At 40.5% G+C, this 20,212-nt stretch overlaps 1 protein-coding gene across 2 annotated transcripts in view; it reads left to right on the forward strand.

Moving 5' to 3' along the window:
* The window catches only part of THSD7B (thrombospondin type 1 domain containing 7B), a 536,363-nt gene that overhangs the window by 318,490 nt on the left and 197,661 nt on the right, over positions 1-20,212 (forward strand). For both annotated transcript variants that reach the window (XM_075117806.1, XM_048870341.2), the window contains one exon: positions 2,529-2,632. In XM_075117806.1, the coding sequence (XP_074973907.1) occupies positions 2,529-2,632 (104 nt within the window). The remainder of the gene's footprint in view (positions 1-2,528; positions 2,633-20,212) is intronic.

The following is a 20,212-nucleotide window of genomic DNA, read 5'->3' on the forward strand; positions in this document are numbered from 1 at the left end:
AATGCATTTTAGTAGAACTAATGTGTGATTTCACCAAAATGAGCCTCAGTGTAAACACCATCCTAAAAAGGCAACCTTTGGTTTTAAAAATGTGTGAAGATGCCATGAGAAAACAAACACACCCTGAATGTATTTTAAATATCAGTTTAATCTAATGTGGGATTACAACCACTAAACTACCTTAAAAAGAAAAGGAGTACTTGTGGCACCTTAGAGACTAACCAGTTTATTTGAGCATAAGCTTTCGTGAGCTACAGCTCACTTCATCGGATGCATTCAGTGGAAAATACAGTGGGGAGATTTATATACACAGAGATTTATATACAGTGTGTTACCATACACACTGTAATGAGAGTGATCAGGTAAGGTGAGCTATTACCAGCGGAGGTGGGTGGGGAACCTTTTGTAGTGATAATCAAGGTGGGCCATTTCCAGCAGCTGACAAGAACATCTGAAGAACAGTGGCGGGGGAGGGGAAGAGGGGGAATAAACATGGGGAAATAGTTTTACTTTGTGTAATGACCCACTCCCAGTCTTTATTCAAGTCTAAGTTAATTGTATCCAGTTTGCAACTTAATTCCAATTCAGGAGTCTCTCGTTGGAGTCTGTTTTTGACTTAATGATAATTGAATGGTTATTGCAGATACTCCACCTTCTTCTCTGCAGGTGCACACAGCTCACTGATTGTTATGTAGTTTTTAGTTTCTGAGTAGACAATTAGCACAATGAAGGAAAGTATTTACCACTGTTCAGTAAAATTCTGTGGCCATGTGTGATGGGTTGGGTCACAGAAACCCCCTTGGGACTGCCACTTGATGTGCTGAGACTACTCTAAGCCCATTTTCCCTGGCAGCTTGGGACTTCAGGACCCTGCCTGGTTGTGCCAGACACGCCAACCTGCTACAAACGCAGACCCAGGTCTGAACCATGTCCCCCAAAAGCTGCAGGCTTAACTGAAAACAGCTTAAGAAGTGCTCCTGTCTCCAACACCCAGATACCCAGTTCCCAATGGGGTCCAAACCCCAAATAAATCCCTTTTACTCTGTATAAAGCTTATACAGGGCAAACTCATGAATTGTTCACCCTCTATAACACTGATAGAGAAAGATACACAGCTGTTTGCTCCCCCAGGTATTAATACTTGCTCTGGGTTAATTAATAAGTAAAAAGTGATTTTATTAAATATAAAAAGTAGGATTTAAGTGGTTCCAAGTAATAACAGACAGAACAAGGTAAATTACCAAGCAAAATAAAACAAAAACACACAAGTCTAAGCCTAATACAGTAGGAAACTAAATGCAGGTAAATCTCATCCTCAGAGATGTTCCAATAAGCTTCTTTGACAGACTAGACTCCTTCCTAGTCTGAGTCCAGTAATCACTCACACCCCCCTAGTTACTGTCCTTTGTTCCGGTTTCGGTTTCTTTCCGGCAACTCTTTGGGGTGGATAGGCTGAAGACAAAATGGAGGGGTTTCCAGGGGCTTATATAGTCTTTCTCTTCTGGGTGGAAACCCCTCTCTTCTCCTTTGTAAAATCCCCTCCACAAGATGGAGTTTTGCAGTCACCTGGGCAAGTCACATGTCTATGAATGATTCAGCTTTTTGCAGCCCGACACCATTGTTTACATGTTAGTTTGAACATTCCTAGGAAAGCTTTTCATGTGGATTGGCATCTCCCACGGTCCATTGTTAGCTAAGTACTCCCAATTTTTCGCATAACTCCTTCACACTGTGTTGACCAAATCTGCCTTATGTGCTTCCTACAGCAAACACTTGAAATACAAGCATAGAGCCAATGCTCATAACTTCAGATATAAAAATGATACATGCATACAAACAGGATGAATACATTAGGTAGAACATAACCTTTGCAAAGATATGTTACATGGCATATCTAGCATAAAACATAATCCATTTATGTCATATTTACACTCATAAGCATATTTCTATAAAGCATTATGGGGTGCAACATCACACCATGTCTTATACAAGTATTAGTAAATAGAGATCCATTATATCTTTTTGTGCAAACTTCTGCTTCTCAGATCACAACATTACAATGTATTTAAAAAGAGTAAAAATGCATGTAGCGACAAAGCTGCACACTACAGTAGACAGATTCTAGAAGACAGATTCTGCAAAGTATTAAACGCATGAATAAGGGTTTCCAGGAGAGGACTCTGATCCAGACGTTACTAATGTCAATTATAAGATTCCCATTGATTTCAGTAGACTTTGAAAAAGGCACTAAGACTGTAAATAAGAAAAGAACAAAGAAGGAAGATTGGAGGCTCATGTAGATTTCATACGAGTTTAATCTTAAATCGGACCTTAAGTTTGTAAAGCTTGTTTGAGGGAAAATTACAACATTCATGTAAATTTTTTTTTACCCATAAATTACTGATATGTACCATCAACCTTCACTCCAGCATAATTTTTTTTTGGGTCAGGGAATATTAATTTGCTTCAATGCTGTCTTCACTTCCAAGCAACCATAACACTCCATAACTCTTTGTTTATTATCATAGATGGAAGACCCATAAATGGAGTCACTGTGTATTGGTGCCAGATTCTGTGAGACAGGGCATATTGGGAATCAATGAAGCATGTGGCCGTGGTTTGCAGTCGAGAGGTAAGCCTTTTTTTCCCCTCCCCCAGAAAGTTGAATCTAAGATTTTCATTAATTCTTTCTTATTGATAGACTGTAGTATATTTTATGTGCTTTCCATAGTTTGAAAAGTATATTTAATACAGAAAATTCACATTATTTTCATAGAGAATCCTTTGCTTTACTGATGTTGATGAGCAGACAGTGTAAATTGCCAGCTGTCAAATCCCCATGTTTTGCTTAAAGATTCTGAAGGAGATTGCGACATGATACAATAGTAACTTCCCTTGGCCACATAACACAGAGACAGATTTTGAAACAGTACAAGTCTCTGGATTCAACAAAGGAAATAGATGTAACACCATTCAGAAAATGTATGCACGCATTATATTAACTACAGCTTTTCAAGAAAGCATTTCCCAGGCTTGGGAACCTTTGCAGAAACAGGCTGTACATCGAATACTGATTTAACACTGTGGGGATGATGAGTTTAAAAGAGCGTAGAATGAAATCCTGGGCTAGAAAAATATCAACATGAAAAAGCTTTGCTCTGTGCTCAGAAGGCCTGGGGCAGATGAATGGAATCCTCGGAGCCTACCTGGTGTATATGCCCAAAGAGCTGCTTAACAGCCAGTACTACATTGTCCAAAGGGGAGTTGACATTTCAGCCCATTGTTCCTTCTCTATGTATTGTTTTGGGTGAGTGGTACAATTTGCTTCATCTTCAGCACTCTTTCTTCCTCACCCTGGCACTCTCGTTCCAAATCAGGTGTGGATCTGTACTCCAGGGTACCCAGGAAGCTGTAGAAACTCCCTTCATGTCCTCTCTGCTTCCTAGTTCAACACTTGGGCTTGTGTTGCAATTTGCTACATGTGAGGCTTTCCATGGCCATGTAGATGTCTAATAAGTTTAACCTTTGTGGTTTAGGGCAGAAATAAACAGAATTTGCTGGGTATTTTGTATTGTACTGACTCTAGAAATGGTTGGTATTACTAATTTGATCAAATGTGTGCAGTGGAGAGCAGAACTTGTTAGAATCTGTACTCTTTTACACATGGCAATTTGGAAACAAAGCGATTGGAGCTACTAGGTTTTAAAATAAAATGCTTGAAGGAGGGGCCTGCTGAGTCTGGGGTGCAAAAAGGGCAGTACACTCAACTTTCAGAGGTGGTGGAAATGACATCTTTAAGGTAACCTTCTTTTGCTAGTTAAAAGTAAAATAGATGTGTTGTGGAAAGAGGTACACTTCAAAGCATTCTTCTGCGGGTGACAAAAGCCAGAAGAGGAAATGCTGTTTTATATCTAGGCTTGGAAGAAAACATTTGATATTTTCCATCTATTTTTTTAAAATAATTTCTGATGCAAGTATCAATGTTTATTTTTAAGCATTTATTTCTAGTTTTATCTTACAGTTTTTACAGTTGTGCAAAATTATGGGTTTTAAGCATTTTAAAATGTATCTACTTAATTTTCATAGCTGCAGGAAATTACAAGACAGTAATTATTTAATGACAGTACATGTTGAGATTCAAAAAGTTATAAAGCTTCAGCTGTTAAAACACGTTGTCAACATCGCATGTCAAAATGTACAGAGTAAACGTCCTTACATGAAACTCTACATTCTCTAGCAGCATTTTTCTTTGCCTATCTGTAAATTTGGATGATTATTGAAGGAATTTTTTTTGTCAGTTGTGAGTGAATGGTGAAATCAACTTTTACTGACATTTATTGAGAAAAATCTCATCTTTTTATACATTTACCTTATTTTGATTATCAATAATTTACATGGGGGTGGATTTTCAATGGGACTATTTGAGATGTAAAGTACTGGTCAATGTGGGAGAGAATGTCAGACTCTGACCGTCGATGGTTAAGCATTTGGACAGTATAAAGATCCAATTATATTGAGAGTGTGAGTGCAAAATCTGGAATGATTCCTCCATAGTGGCTAAGAGATTTGACTGTTCTCAGTCAGCTGAGAAATCAATAAAAAATTTAACTAAATATTATTTTTATTGGGAAAACCTTTTTCCTTGGGTATCTTAAGCTACAAGTAACGTGACATAACAATTTATTCCTTTATAGGATTAGATTTTTTTTTTAAAGATAAACTACATTTGTTGCATAATCTGGGAACAAAGGAAAGGAAAGTGAAGCCCTGCTAGTGTGTGGGCTGCAAATGGAAGAAAAAGTGGTGTTTTTTAAATTGGTATTGAAAACTGAAAATATAGTTGACTACAAGGTTTTGACCACGTGACCTTTGGTGGGAGGTTTCCAAAGAGGGCTCAATAAATTGAAGTGTCGTCCCCATATTTATTTCCCATTCTCTGTGTGAACTGAAGATAATCTTTGCATTCTAACAGTGCACAAACTTTCTGTGAACTTCACTACCAAATTTCAAAGCATATTAAAAAAGTACAGTACTTGCTTTTGCTCTGGGAAAAGCTCTCATACTTTAAAATAGAGGGCTTTTTGCTTTGTACCTCAGGAAGTAAAATCCTAAACCCAGGGAAGGAATCTGATAACATGGTGGGGTTAAGCAAAGTGTTGCTGATAAAATATCAGAATCCAATCAGATCTAATTTTCTCTAATTTTCCATAGCTTTGCTCTTTTAACTCTAGTTTTCATAACAGCTTCTTAATCCTGTGATATGCTAGAGCCAAACTGTTATGCATTACTGGTTGGCAGAGCCATTGGGAATGAGTGAGGTTTGCAGGAAAGTGAATTTTGGGGTGGGATCAATGTAAGGAGAATCTTTGCATGTTTCCTGCATGCCTGGGGTGCAGTGCTCTGTCACACTGGGCCTCTCCCCTGGTTTCTGCTCCCACTGCTGCTAAGAGGGAAGGCGCCAGCTTGTCAGTGCTCCTGTAGCTTAGCTACCAAAGGGAAGGGAAACCCAGTGGGAAGTCTCTTTCTGGTGGGAAAACCTTTAGAAAAAGCTGCTGCTGCTGTCCTGCTGCCTTACTCTGCTGCTTCCTGTTCACTTCCACAGCGGCAGGGACACATACAGGTGGCAGCCGCAGCTGCGGAAAGGGGACGCCCCCTCATTTGTACCTCTTCCCTCAGCAGCAAGGAAGTCACCCGTTTTGGAGCTCCTGAAGTTGAACTTGGACAGGTGTCCATAAGTATTTAGACGTCTGACCCCAGCCTCACTTCAGCAAACAACATTCATGGAGGCTGTCGAACTCTAGCATCAAGGGGTTGTAGAGCACAGGTATATCTTGACCTGCTACATTCAGATTCCCCAGGCCTGAGTCCACATACCAAATAGCAGCACCACACTTCCCACAGATTAGGTTCCTTACAGCAGCTATAGAGGAGAGGCCAAATTTTTAAAGTTGAAGTAGTTTGCATGACATTGCAGCATATTTAGCCAAGATGTACTTATGCTCCAAAGAATGCTTATCTGAATTTCTTTCATCTCTCTTTTCCTGTCTAAGTAACGCTAATTATCCTTTTGCCAGTAGAGAGAAGCGGTCTCAACACATATTAGAGCATCAGTTTGCAAAAACTTTCCAATTTGCTGCCCAGGCCCTGCTGTCTATATCCTGCCTTGATAAGAGGATTTCAGTCTTCAGGGCTGTCAGACCTGGCAAATTACAGAAGCAATAAATGCATACCAATTATGTGTAATAAAATAAGCAAAAATCATTTTAAAAAGACATATTTATATTTAACTCCTCTTTAACTCCTCTTTCCCTGCCCCAGTATTTTATAGCGCTCAAACTTCCATTCCCATCTCTGGACCAGATTCTGATACTCTTACATATGTTGTATAACACCTTACTCCATGAACGGTCTCAGTGAAATCACTTCTGGAGACAGATGCTACTCACCATGAGTAAGAACATTAGAATCTGGCTCTGATTAATTTACAGTAAAGCCAGACATTTGGCAATCTTCTATACCCTATATATATTTGCACGTTTAATGATTGTTTATTTAGTAGTTATAACAATTTATAATAAGGTGTGGTTAAGCTACCTATAATGTGGTATTGCTTTGTTAAATAACAAATCTTTTATTCATATCCCATACATTGCCTTCTATAGAGTGATTTAGTTACAATAGAAAATGTCAGGGAGGTAGGGAAAAACAGTTTGCTATACCTAAAGCTAAAAAAAAATGTACTTGTCATTTAAACTTCATTAAGAAATGATTTGCAAGAAGCCCCCTGAGATAGGGCATTTCAGAAGGAAATGGGTTAGGGACTTTACTGTTACTTGACAGTGACATAGACAACATTTCCAAGAATAAATGAAGAGCTCTACAAGATTTTGTTTCGCTGTATAACTGTCACTTCGCTCGACAAGTGACTAATTTACTAGAAAGTGTCAAGACTGAGAAAATTGCTTCTGCTTTTGATGCCCTTCAATGACTTTACTGCTCTCTGATGTCTGTGATGGAGGATCCTCAAGAAATGACCTCTTACCTCAACTCTGACATAATCAAGTTGTCTTAGAAATTTAGATTGGGGTGGGCAGAGTGTTGCTCATTATAAGGATTTGGTGGTATTTAATTAGTGGATGCATAACCGATATTATGAAAGCTGCTTTGAAGTCTTTTTTTCAAAAGCCATTGGATGAAGTAAATATTCATGTATGACCGACTGTAATGAGGCTCCACTTAAAAGAACTAGTCATGAAAACACAGTGGTAACAAATTTAATAAAAACAAACCATTTTCCCTGCATGGAAATAATACCTATTACTGCATTTCACACACTGTCATATTCTAGAAGCATCATACTTTTCTCCCTTGTTTACTTCCAATCTCAGTTTTGTTTGCCATATTCTGGCAAAGCCTCTGGAGAGAAGACCACATATTCTGATCCTCCACCACCAATTACCAGAGGCTCTTCTGAAGGAAAGCAAAAACATCTCCTTAGAAAAGCCTCATTTATTGATTTAGATATTAGCAAAATAAAAGGACCCAGTGTGCAGGATTCGGAAGCCACCCTTGATTAGCTGCTGAAACCTTAATAAACAAACAAACAAAGAACTGCTCCAAGCTCCTACAGACAAGGGAAACAGTTCCCCAGGCATTCCCCCTCCCCTAGAAACTGCCCCCTTTTTTACCCCCTGACTCCACTGGACCTGAATATTAATGAAGTGTTGCAGTCATTAGTGGAGAATGCTGTAGTGGGACCCATTTATAAACTCTCAACTCATCTCAGCTGAATTACTTGCTTCCCTGCATGTGAAGCTCTCCTATCTCATTGGCCAAATTGCTGCTGCTTCTCTTAATTAAGGATAATAACGGGGGGGGGGGCACATGAAGGGCATCTGTTGGGTTTCAGAGTGGTCTGTACTTCGCATCCCACCTCCCTGAGCCAAGGAGGTCTGCATATATATAGCTTCTGTTGTAGCCACTAGGCAGAAAATGTTGATTGAGAGAGAATCAAAGTAGTGCCTCCCCTTCAAGGACTGAGCAGTCTGTCTTGCATCATTTCCAGTCTTTTTCATCTGAGGAGCAAGAGAGAAACTCTTGATCTTCTGTGTGGTTGACAATGTGTTGACAATTGGCTGCTTGGCTGTCTTCCCTCTCTCTGAAATTCTAATGGTTTGCTTACCCACCCACCATAGCAGCCTATTTGAGTACGATAATGCATAAGATGAGTTTAGAATCTGTCCCCTCACTTTCTTCAAACCACTGTTTTAACTTTGGAAGCACCTTTAGGTACCCAGTAAGTTAAGAGTTAGATATAGGCCATTTCAATAAAAAGGTGGTGTTTAAATGGATAATATAGAAATCAGAATCCAAGCAACATCAGACTCACTGAAGAGAATATAAGAATATTCTGTCTCTTTCAGTGCAGGTTTCACGCTCCGGCTGGTAACTTTTGTGATACCTGCAAGTATGTTGTATACACAGCTGTTTTAGACTGATGCACAGATTAAAAACTGATCATTGGATGCGGGGGGACGGACCAACAATCTGGCATTTCAGTTTCTATTGGCTGTGTGTTTAAATGTAGTGATTGTTTCAGGAAAATCTCATAGTTTAAAACATATACGGAAGTGTCTCTAGAGATATAGTTTGTAATAAAGCGTTGAAGTAAATCAGTATTCTAAAACTAAATAAGAAAGAATTATTGTATTGTCTATGAACGTAGCATTCAGAAATGTGCTCACATTCCATATACAATTTAAAGTTATCGAGTGCATTATCAAGTTGTAGCATAGTAAAGGCTATATAACTTACCATTGTTTCTATTAGAATTATTTTGTGGTAACCCAGTTATAATGAGATGTGTCATTACAATACATCAACACTGTCATTTTTGTTTTGCTTGTAAAATAATTACCAGACACTGCTTATTAGTGGTTAGGTATGTGGTTAATGTAATTGCTGATTACCTGAATGAAAAGACTTATTAATTGTAAACTTAAGCTGTGAAATACTGCAGACTGTTTTCTCACAGAACCATTGATTTCAAGATGCACATATTGGAATTCTTTACAGTTGGCTGGTTAATGACAACGTGATAGTTTTAAGTTTATATTGAATAAGTTTAGGGCAGAAAATTTCGCAAAAATACTGACTCCTAATTAAATTTGACAGTGATATTATAGGTATTTGATAATATAGTCCTGTGTATAATTCTTTCCTGTTGTCAGTGGCTTCCCTGTAATGATTAGTGCCGTCTAAAAACTCCTTAGTTCTTAAATAAGAGCATTGGTACAATAAGGACCTTATATTGAGCTGTTCAGTGGGTGTCATAACTGTCACTGGATCTGATCATGTTTCCAGCTGGAGTTTTGCCATTAAGATGGTGCCCATAATCTTTAGTGAGTGTTAAGGTTTCCCAACACCACTCAGTGATCAAACCCTAAGGGTATGTGTACACTACGAAATTAGGTCGATTTTATAGAAGTCGATTTTTAGAAATCGATTTTATACAGTCCATTGCGTATGTCCACACTCAGCGCATTAAGTAGATGGAGTGCGTCCTCACTACCGTGGCTAGCATCGACTTACAGAGCGGTAGCTATCCCACAGTTCCCACAATCTCTGCCACCCATTGTAATTCTGGGTTAAGCTCCCAATGCCTGATGGGGCAAAAACATTGTCGCAGATGGTTTTGGGTACATGTCTTCAATTGCCCCTCCCTCCATGAAAGCAACGGCAGAGAATCGTTTTGCGCCTTTTTTCTGCGCAGACACCATACCACGGCAAGCATGCAGCCCGCTCAGCTTAGCTCAGCTCACCGACGCTGCTGCTGTTGTGTCCTGGGTGCTGCTGGCAGCAGATGGTGCAGTAGGACTGCTAACCGTCATATCCACCGCTTCCGCTGCAACTCTGCTCTGCTGCTATTGTCTCAATAGTGAATTTCTCCATGTTGTCTGTCATGGGCTCCCGGGTACGTGTGTTCTTCCTCGGGAAATGTGCACGGTGCTAACCGTTGACCTCCACCGCTCCCACTGCAACTCTGCTCTCATGAATCCACCTTGCAGGTCCTCTTGTCGTTCTCTGTAAATATCTATTCTCGTGGCATCCATTGTCAGCAACCGCTTCCGCTGCAACTTTGCTCTCCTGCAGACGCCATACCATGGCAAGCATGGAGCCCGCTCAGATCACTGCGGCAGTTATGAGCATTGAAAACACCTCACGCATTATCCTGAAGTATGTACAGAACCAAAACCTGCAAAAGCAGGCGAGGAGGCGATGGCAACGCGGTGACGAGAGTGATGAGGACATGGACACAGACTTCTCTCAAAGCACGTCCCAGCAATTTGGACATCCTGGTGGCAATGGGGCAGGCTCATTCCGTAGTATGCTGATTCTGGGCCTGGCTGCGAATGCATCCCAAGTCTTCAGGGCAAATTAATCATTAAACACGCTTGCTTTTAAACCATGTATTATATTTACAGAGGTACACTCACCAGAGGTGCCTTCTCCAGCTTCGTGGTCCAGGAGCCTGCCTTGGGAGTGTTGGGAAGGTATTGGCTCCAGGGTGATAAACAGTTCCTGGCTGTCGGGGAGAATGGTTTCTCCCCTTGCCTGCTGTGCACTATCCTCCTCCTCCTCATCTTCCTTGTCCCCAAAATCCTCATCCCTGTTGCATGAGACTCCCCCTTTGCAGGTGACCACGGACAGGGGTAGGATAATGGTAGGGCCCCCCCCCCCCCCAGCATTGCATGCAGCTCATCATAGAAGCGGCATGTCTGGGGCTTTGACCTGGAGCGGCCATTTGCCCCTTTGGTTTTTTGGTAGGCTTGCCTGAGCTCCTTAATTTTCACGCGGCACTGCTGCGGGTCCCTGTTGTAGCCTATGTCCATCATGCGCTTGGAGATTTTTGCAAATATTTTGGCATTTCGTCTTTTGGAATGGAGTTCTGATAGCACGGCTTTGTCTCCCCATACAGTGATCAGATCCAGTATCTCCAGTTCGGTCCATGCTGGAGCTCTTTTGTGATTCTGGGACTGCATGGTCACCTGTGCTGATGAGCTCGCCACACTGGCCAAACAGGAAATGAAATTCAAAAGTTCCCGGGACTTTTCCTGTGAACCTGGCTAGTGCATCTGAGTTGAAAGTGCTGTCCAGAGCGGTCACAATAGAACACTTTGGGATAACTCCCGGAGGCCAATACCATTGAATTGTGTCCACACTACCCCAAATTCGACCCAGCGATGTCGATTTCAGTGCTAATGCCCTCGTCAGGGAGGAGTACAGAAATCGATTTTAAGAGCCCTTTAAGTCAACAAAAATGGCTTCGTTGTGTAGATGGGTACAGGGTTTAATCGATCTAACACTGCTAAATTTGACCTAAACTCGTAGTGTAGAACAGGGCTAACATAGGATGCTAGGGACACCAGGGAGCCACTCAGTTTGAGAACACCAATTTTTTTTTTGGTCTTCAGAGATATGCCATGAGTGGAACAATATCAGAAATGCGTATGCTTCACTGTTATCTGAACTGGTCAGCAATTGGCTGTGCGTGTGTGTGTTTGAGAGAGACAGATGCAGTACACAGACCAGCTGACTCTGCACAATGGTTGAGTGATATTTTGGAGCCACTGAACTGTCTCCTATCACTGAGAGGAGAAATACAGGGAGGTGCTGCCAAAACTCCTCCAAACCACAAGAAAATGGAAGAGAAAAGCACTGTTGAGACCCTCATTGCTATGAAGGTGTGTTTGTGTGTGCGTGTGGGGGGCGTGTTTTGTGTTTAGGTGGAGGGATGTGGGAATCTCTTCTGTCTTGAAAGATGGAGAACGTATAGCAACACTTCTTGGGGATCATTCCACTTCCTGAATCCCACCACCAGGAAAATATTGGACTCAGGTATCTGGCAATTGGCAAGCATGTGGGTCTTGAGTCCCACTCCCTCTGCTGTACACATTGCCTTAGGAAGAGGATAGCTAGTGCATAAACACTGATCTAGTGTGTGACAGCATCAGTGATGAGGACTTGAAAAACAAACTGGAGAAAAAAATAAGTTTGCAGGGTGAGGTCAAGGGTAGAGTCTGATGTGTGTATATTTGGGAGGAGGGGTGAAAGTCCACCCAAGATCTGGATCAACACTTTGGGGGACAGCCCTGAAATTTGCTGCCTGAGAATTTTGTTTAGTCTGAATTCTCCCACACAGGAAAGGTAAGGTTATGTTTTATGTCATCATCAAATTATTAATTAAAGTTTGTGACTTGTTAAATTTGAATGAATTTTTACAAGGGTAACTGCTCTAATGTGTTGTAAATTCAAGAGACTTGTATAATTTATATTTTTGCTGGCTTGTTGTTAATAATACCATGCTTAACTACTCCTTTCCTATCATTTTCTCTTGGACCTTACCTCCCTTCCATCTTTTATTTGTACGAATGTCTTGGGATTCTGTGCCTTTTAACTGCTCTTCCCGATTAGGCCACAAGTAACCCTATCATCCCAGCCTGCCCAGTTTATCAACCTCTCCTTCTTTCTAGTGTCTCTTCTTTCACCTTTCTTTTCCTGCAATGTAGTTGCAACAAAGAAATCCTTTTTTTTTTGCACCTAAACATAAACCCCTCTAGTTATACCCAGTGTCTCACATGTAAATGAAAATGTGGTAAATTGGCCCCTTTTAAAAAATGAAACAAAACTTTAACCAAATAAATAATTATTTTGTTAAATTACATTTTATTTATGTATATATCTATGTTGATCCAAAATGATTAATAATTACAAATCTAGCACTGCAGCCAAACTCTCTGTAAGACCATGCAAATGAAACAAACGACTGTAACAGACAAACACGTGGGAAGGGAGGACAAGGATACCAGTAATAAGCTCATGTTGTTTATACAAGTTTCCTGATGGTTCCAATTTAGTAAGTAACAAAAAATCAGCTACCCCTGACTGATGCATAATAAAATGAGCATTGATTTGTAGGTGTCAGAGCAGAGTTGGTCTTGAGGAAGCATTTATAGGAAAACAGAGTAGTGGACTAATGTTGTATAACATCATAGGACATTAATACACATCAGAAAAAAACAACCATCTGTTTGAACTACAGAAGTGCTATAAAAGCACTAAAAAGTACTAAAAAAAAAAAAAAGCTTGAAATAAATTCCATCTCTTATTGGAAGGCTGTAATTTTAACCAAACTGAAGTAACATTGCTCTGTTACAACAAAGTTGAAATTGAAATGAATGTCTACAGTTGAGAAAGACGAGAAATACTGACATATCCTTACCAGCAAGGTGCCAATAGCGGTGCTTCTGTAATCCACTATCTTCTCTCATTTCTCTAACTACTTCTTTTCATGCAGTGAGGGTAAATTTGATAGTTTGTCAGGCACTCAGCTACTGTAGTGGAGTTATCTGAATAGCTATTGAGTGACAGAAAGAAAAGGAAGCCACCTTCTTCATTACTTCCTTTTCAGTTCTCATTTCCTGCAGATCAATTAAGTGTTAATTGGATATCATTAACCTGCACTCCCATCCAATGATACTCCCACTTTTTTATCTAGCTACTTAGTACTACTTTTCCCTCTAAATCATGAGGAGCACCTTGGACCAAATTGAAACCTTAAATGTTTCCCATAAAAGTTTTCCATCCATTGTTGTTTACCCATAGAGTGTGAAATTTCTTTATACATAGTTGGGATAGAATTTTCAACGTACCTAAGTCTCATTTCAAAAGTGACATAGGCATTTAGAAGCTAAGTCTTATTGGCTTTTGATAACACTTAGGCCCCTAAGTCACTTAGATGCCGCTGAAAATTTGACCCTAGGCCTGATCTGCTCTTTCTGTAAATTTCTATATTATCTGTTCATGGGAAATAAGTTTCAAATCTTTAGAATATAAAATAATCCTCCATCTATAATCAAGTCCTTTCAAAATACCAACACACACACAGAGTCTAGGCATGGATTTTAATTTGGATTCAATTCTGCCAGTATCTCCTTAGTTTTTGGCAACCTTGAGATAAAATCTCACAAGGAGAAAAAAACAAGGAAGAAAGAGGAGAGGGTATTGGAAGTGAAAGGAGAGGGAGGAGGTCTTGCTAGAAAGGCTGTCACTTTTGCTCATACTGAGCTTCAGTTGTGGAATTCCACATTTGGGGGAAGAGAAGAAGAGATTTTTGAGGCAGAGAGTTGGTTTTGTAATTATGTCTATTAAAAACTTCTTGGGGTTTTGGAATGTTAGAATCAGTCCTGGGAAAATAGATTAGGGGATAGAAAGCAAGTGAGTCAATATAAGGTGCAATGGATGAAATGGTTCTGAGGGATTTATGGCTGCCTCTAAGATTTTTGGCAGCTAAAACACTTAGCTTTACAGGGGAAGGGATACAAAAAACCAACCCGAATAAAATTTTTTAAAACTCACCCAAACATTTGACGTAGTATTTCTGTAACTCATGTGTTACAAACAGCATACATGGTGGCATGGTGTGGTACAAAGGGGTTTTATCAGCTCTAGTTGCAAATCACACCAGCATAACTCACTTGTGTTTTGCCCTATGCAGTTTTCTTCCAAGCCTATCTTACTTCTGTCTCCCTTACTCTGTGTACTAGATAGCACTGGTGGGAGAGGGGTGCACACGCATGTGTGTATGTATAAAATTTACAGTTTGAGGTTAGGTTGTTGGAGTTGTGGCTGGAAATTAATCGTCGTCATTACTGTGCACGCTATTGATCTCCTAGTGATGTGTTCTTGCAGAATAGTTTTTTCTTCACTTTGATTTTAGTTGATGGTTGATCAAAGTGAAGAAAGATTAATTATGATTTCTCATGACACGTTCACAAAAGAGCTCTTTCTTAGAAAGGAAACTTTAGCAGGTATCAGAAGCAAGATATTTAGTAGTGCTGTCAGAATTCCCTTGCCTTTCTGTGTTTAGTCCAGCTTCCACCTCAAATAGTTATAGTGGTGTCAGTATTTCAGAGGCTGTCAAAGAATTGGTGTCTCCCTCTTTTATAGGTACCAGCCAATAGCAAGAGAGAACCCAGCTCATTCCAGTCATTGTCCCTTTCTGCCTCCACTAAAATCACCAAGAGGACTCTTTATAAGAATTTATCCTGACAGTAATCTGTACAGTGCTACATTTTATCCAAAGGCAATTCAGCAATCTGAAGGGGTTTTCTGTAAAATAAAGATGATAAGGCCATGTCAGATAAAATTATACATATTTGATTTCCTGCAGTAACTGGCAATTTATTCCACTCAGACAAACAAACAAGCAGGTTTTCTAACATGACGTTTTACAATACTGCTTGTATCTGGAAAACAAAACACACGTACCCAACTTAGCACTATGTACAGCTTTTATTTTCTATGTGAAAAGTCTTGATCAAGTATAAAAGTCTTTGGAAGCCAGAAGGCCTAAACACAGAAAACATATATTACAAGACATGTACCAATACGGGGATTGATAAAAGATCAAAATAATGAAGAGCAGAGCAATGGAACATCAAAAATTTCCAGGCTATGTCTTTCTGCCTTCATTAGGAAGAGGGGAGGAGGGGAAGGCGCTAGATCAATAGGAAATGGCTCAATCACCTCAGTCAACAGAGCCTTGCTATCCAGCGTGCACAATGTATAAAAACCACTAGAGCATTTCAATCATAAAAGCCCAATATGGTCTGACAGTGCACAGCTTGTCTTTAACAAGGATGCAGAAAGAGTAAAGCTCATCTTAGCTGAAGGAAACTCCTCTTTAAATTTAAAGGGAGATAGATTTTCATTTTGTCTTTCATCCCCCTGATTAAGTTCATCTCTCTTTAGTCCTCCCTGGGTTTCTTTAATCTGACCTGTAGTGTAGGTGTGCTAAGCAACTATCTATAACGGATGCCATATTTTTGGTCCTTTTAAAAATGATGGATCATCATTAAACAGAAGGTAACAGAACAATGAAAGAAGCCTGAGGAGGACCAAACTGTTCTGGGACTTACTGGGGAGAATGAGAAACATAATGAAGAGCAATGCCTTCCCCCCAAACTGAAGGCAGGGGCTGCCAGTTCTGACTTCCTCTGCAGTTGTTCAGAGACGCATTGTCTTCCAAAGACTTAAAGATCACAGCTACCTGCTTTTGGCTCACAGAGAGTTAAAACCTTCTATAAAGCAGAGCCTGGGACCAACCCTGCAAGCACTGTCCCCCGGGAACTCCTCTGGCAGCCGATGTTGGAGTTCTGCGTGCAGAGTGTTATAACTGGGCCCAGTGCCCCACTGTTTGGACGCCAGTCAGTTGGGAGTGGGCCCAATTGCTGGGGCCCGTGTCCTGTCAAACCAGCGGGGTCTAGGTAGAGTCTGACCGTTGATTTTTACCTCTGGGTCTCTACGATACACTCCCGTGTTCCATGCTCAATGTTCAGTGCTCCCCCCGAGCTTCACCCAGGCTGGGGGCATTCTGGACTTGTAATTTAACCCCTTGGGGCAAAGGAACACGGGCTTAGAAAAGGAATTTCATACCCACAGAAACTTTACTCTTAAAAACACTGGAGAGTTACAGATCTTTGAAAACAACAAAAGTCCCGAGACACAGCCTACCCTAGTCTGAGCTTACCCCGTCTGTGAAGTCTGAGGGTCACCTGTCTTTCAGGTGGGGCTGAGTCCCTCTTGCCTTCTGCAAGTCCTTCATAGGTGTGGTGATGCTCGGCACACAGCAGAACCCTACTGTTCAATAGGCCCCTGTTTCCGTGCCATGTACTCAAACTGAGACGCTCCAGTCTCACCAGTTGTGCTGGCCCCTGTGGGCTGCCGTGGAGAAAACCCATTGTTCCATGGGGGTGAGCCAGCAGTTGAAATGCAGTCGAAGCCGATGACTCCAGAGGTCAGTCTTGATGGCTTCTCAGGTAATCCTGAAAGGAGGTGTTACGCACCTTTGCTGGGCAAGGCAGCTGTTTGGAATGCAGTAGGACAGGCTGCCCTCAGGCAAGTTGAGACATGTTCAATACATAATACAAAATGCAGGTCATAATTTGATACAGACCTATTCCACTTTGTCACATAGAGCACTTAGAGAATCGGGCCCATTTTAATGCAGAATTTTGGTTATGTGAGTTTTACACACTTTTATGGAATATTACTTGGGCTGTTTTCTAGTCTATGAACATTTCAGGTCTCGCTATGACTTCTGTGGATAGTACTGGTATAAGATCGGAGGAATTGCCATACTAGGTCAGAACAATGATTCTACTAGGCCAGTATCCTGTCTCTGACAATAAGCCAATACGAAATCCTTCAGAGGAAGGTGGAAGACACCCCATTAGAAACAGTTATACAATAACCAACACATAGGGGATGTTTCTTTCTAGTCCCCTTCTGGTTTTGGTTGGCTTAGGACCTGAAGTGTAAGGGTATATAGCCCTTAATTAGAACATCTGACAGTTACATGAGATATTATCTGTATGAATGTCTGATCGTTTTCTTTTTGTTTTTTTACCAAGTGCTTGGCCTCAATTATATTTGGTAGCAGTGAGTTCCAGAGGTTAATTATGCATTGTTAAACCAAGTATTTTGTGTCAGTTTTAAATTTTTGCTGCCTCATAATTTAATTGAATGTTCCTTTGCTATGAGAAATTGAGAGGTCAATTTGCTCGCTCTCTACTCTTCAGTGTTTCATATGTCATTGTCTTCTCCCCTCTTATTCATCTCCTCTGTATTCTAAACAGTTCCAGCCTCTTTAGTGTATTATTGTACAGTACTGTAGTCATTCATTTATTTTGCTTTTTAGAATTTTAATGGAACCTTGTTATGTGTCTAATATCTAAAGCAGAGGTAATTGATGCCAGAATAATTCTAACTGATCATAAGATTTGTCACACATTTATCTTTGTTTACATTTCGATTTACATTATCATGTATTTCCTAGAAAAATGGCTTTAATCAAAACTTTACCTCAAAATGGTCACTAAGAACTGCAGACCTTAAGCCTGGCCACAGATGAGGAAGTTTATGTAACAGGATTGCTACAATTGTCATTTTCCTGATTTGAAACTGTAGAGATTTTTGCTCCAACAAGTTGCCAGAATGATTTTTCTTTCTGTTTTTATAATGATCTCACTTAAACAGGATGTACGAATTCTGGGAAATTCCAGAAATGCGAATCATAGATATGAAGGGTTTTCGCTATCTGAAAAGGTTGAAGAATTTGCATTTATGCACCTTCAGAACAAAATGCAATAGGTGGTTTATTGTTGCAGTGTGGAAGTACCAAAATTAGGGTAACTAGGCAACAGCAAAAAAACCATGAATATTCCTATGGTGAAATCCTGACTCTGTTGAAGTCAGTGGGGTGTTAGGGATTTCACCCCTACACTTTTTTTTTAAACTGTGGGGTAAATAAACACAGAAGCTTTTATGGAAATGTGGGATTTGATTCTTAACACTATAATTTTGTTCACAGCACGCTGACAACTAGGGTCTGGGGAGGGATTTTCCTCCAGGGAGCCCTGACAAAGATTTGTTTTTGTATTTTCCCTACTTTTGTAGCGTTGATCAGGGAACATCTGTTAGGATCAATTTCTTGAGATGGGTGTGATGATGGACAGGAGAAAAGATCTGTACATTGGTGGTACTTGGCCATTGCTGCCTTTATCTTCTGGGTTTAACTGTATTCTTTGTGCAGAGTTTCCAGTTTCCTTTTAGAGATTACCAAAGTGAAAATTACATGGATGCTTTCTTTGCAAGTAATGTACTTATTTATACGGGTTTTCTATTTTTTAAAATAGTGTTTTAGTGGGAACATAACCTGATATTATTAGACTGACATAGACATATTTTTGAAGCTCTTCATCTGTTCATTAAGTGCCAATTCAGTTTTTTGGTAGGGAATTATTGAATTTGCTTTCTTCAGATAAGCACATACTGCTACTCTACAATACTGCTAGCACTCTAGATAATAGGCAGCATCACTCTAGTGTTGCTAACTGGTATTCCTCAGCCACAATATTTATTTAATGTGACCCCTCGCAAAGTTGCTAAATGTTTCTTGGTAGCATATTCATAAAATATGAAATCGTACGTTTATGTTCTTGAAATAGCCTATTTCGTGTTTCCATCAGCAGCGTGTTTAAAGCTGAGGTTTTACAATAGTGTTTTCAATTTCAGAATAAATGAACAACCCACAGTCAACCTGCCATTCAGAAATGCTGAGAGTTTATTCTAGAATTGGCATTTTAGATCTACTGTACAGTGATGAGAGATAGGTGGAATGGTTATGGGGACCTTATCTTGCAAGTTATCAGTGGTGCCACCAAAGCATGTAGCAATACCAGCAATTGCTGTATGCATCCAAAGGTGCTCTTTTTAGTTATCCCACTTTTGGAAGTGCCATTCCTACAATGACAGAGGTTTGTCATGTCTGGCCTGGCAACACAATTAATTGATAATACCTTTTTTAGCATTTGTATTTGTGGGAGAGATGAAGAAAAGGTACCATTGTGGTATCTGGGAGGTAGGTTGTTGTCAGGGCTGGGGCATGAGCGGCCTGGCCTAAGCGTTAGTGTCAGGCATGGGCAGAGTGTCTAGGGGCCAGGAGCCTATTAGCAGGATTCAGGATGGGGTGGAATAACAGGAGATCAGAATCAAGAGAGGGCAGGGATCCAGAGTCAGGCCAAATTAGGATACCAGGAGGTCAGGATCAGGCAATGGAATCAGAGTTCCTGAACCAAAAGGTCAGGTTTGGGCAATGCCACCAGGTTCCTGCCCTCTGGTTCCAGTTACCAAGAGTCAGGCCACCAGAAAGTCAGGATCAGAAGGCTAGAATAGGTAACACCAAACGTGTAGTCTGTGTCAGGGTGAAGCCCAGTTGTTCAGACAACTTCCTGCTTCCTTCTCTGGCTTAAATAGGATGTGCAGCCCAATTATGAAGCTTGGGGTTCTCCTGATCAGAATGTCGTGGCAGGGCTTGTGCCCCAGTTGGGCTTTGGGGACCTAGGTCCCACTTGCTGTCTGTAAGCTGCTGGATGGAGGGTTGGACTGAGGTTCAAGACCCATAGGACTTGACAGTTGTATAATCAAAATACTTTACTTAGCAGTGGCATGGAAATTATCTTCTATGGTCAGAAATACATAGAGGTGTTTGATCCATGTGGGCTATTTTCTAATACGATCTAATTATTAGACAGTAATATTTTGAGCTCTCTTTTTGTGGGAGTGGCATCCCTACCACGTTCACTAAGTG

This window comes from Caretta caretta, chromosome 11 (assembly GCF_965140235.1).
Source record: "Caretta caretta isolate rCarCar2 chromosome 11, rCarCar1.hap1, whole genome shotgun sequence".
NCBI classification, from domain to species: domain Eukaryota; kingdom Metazoa; phylum Chordata; order Testudines; family Cheloniidae; genus Caretta; species Caretta caretta.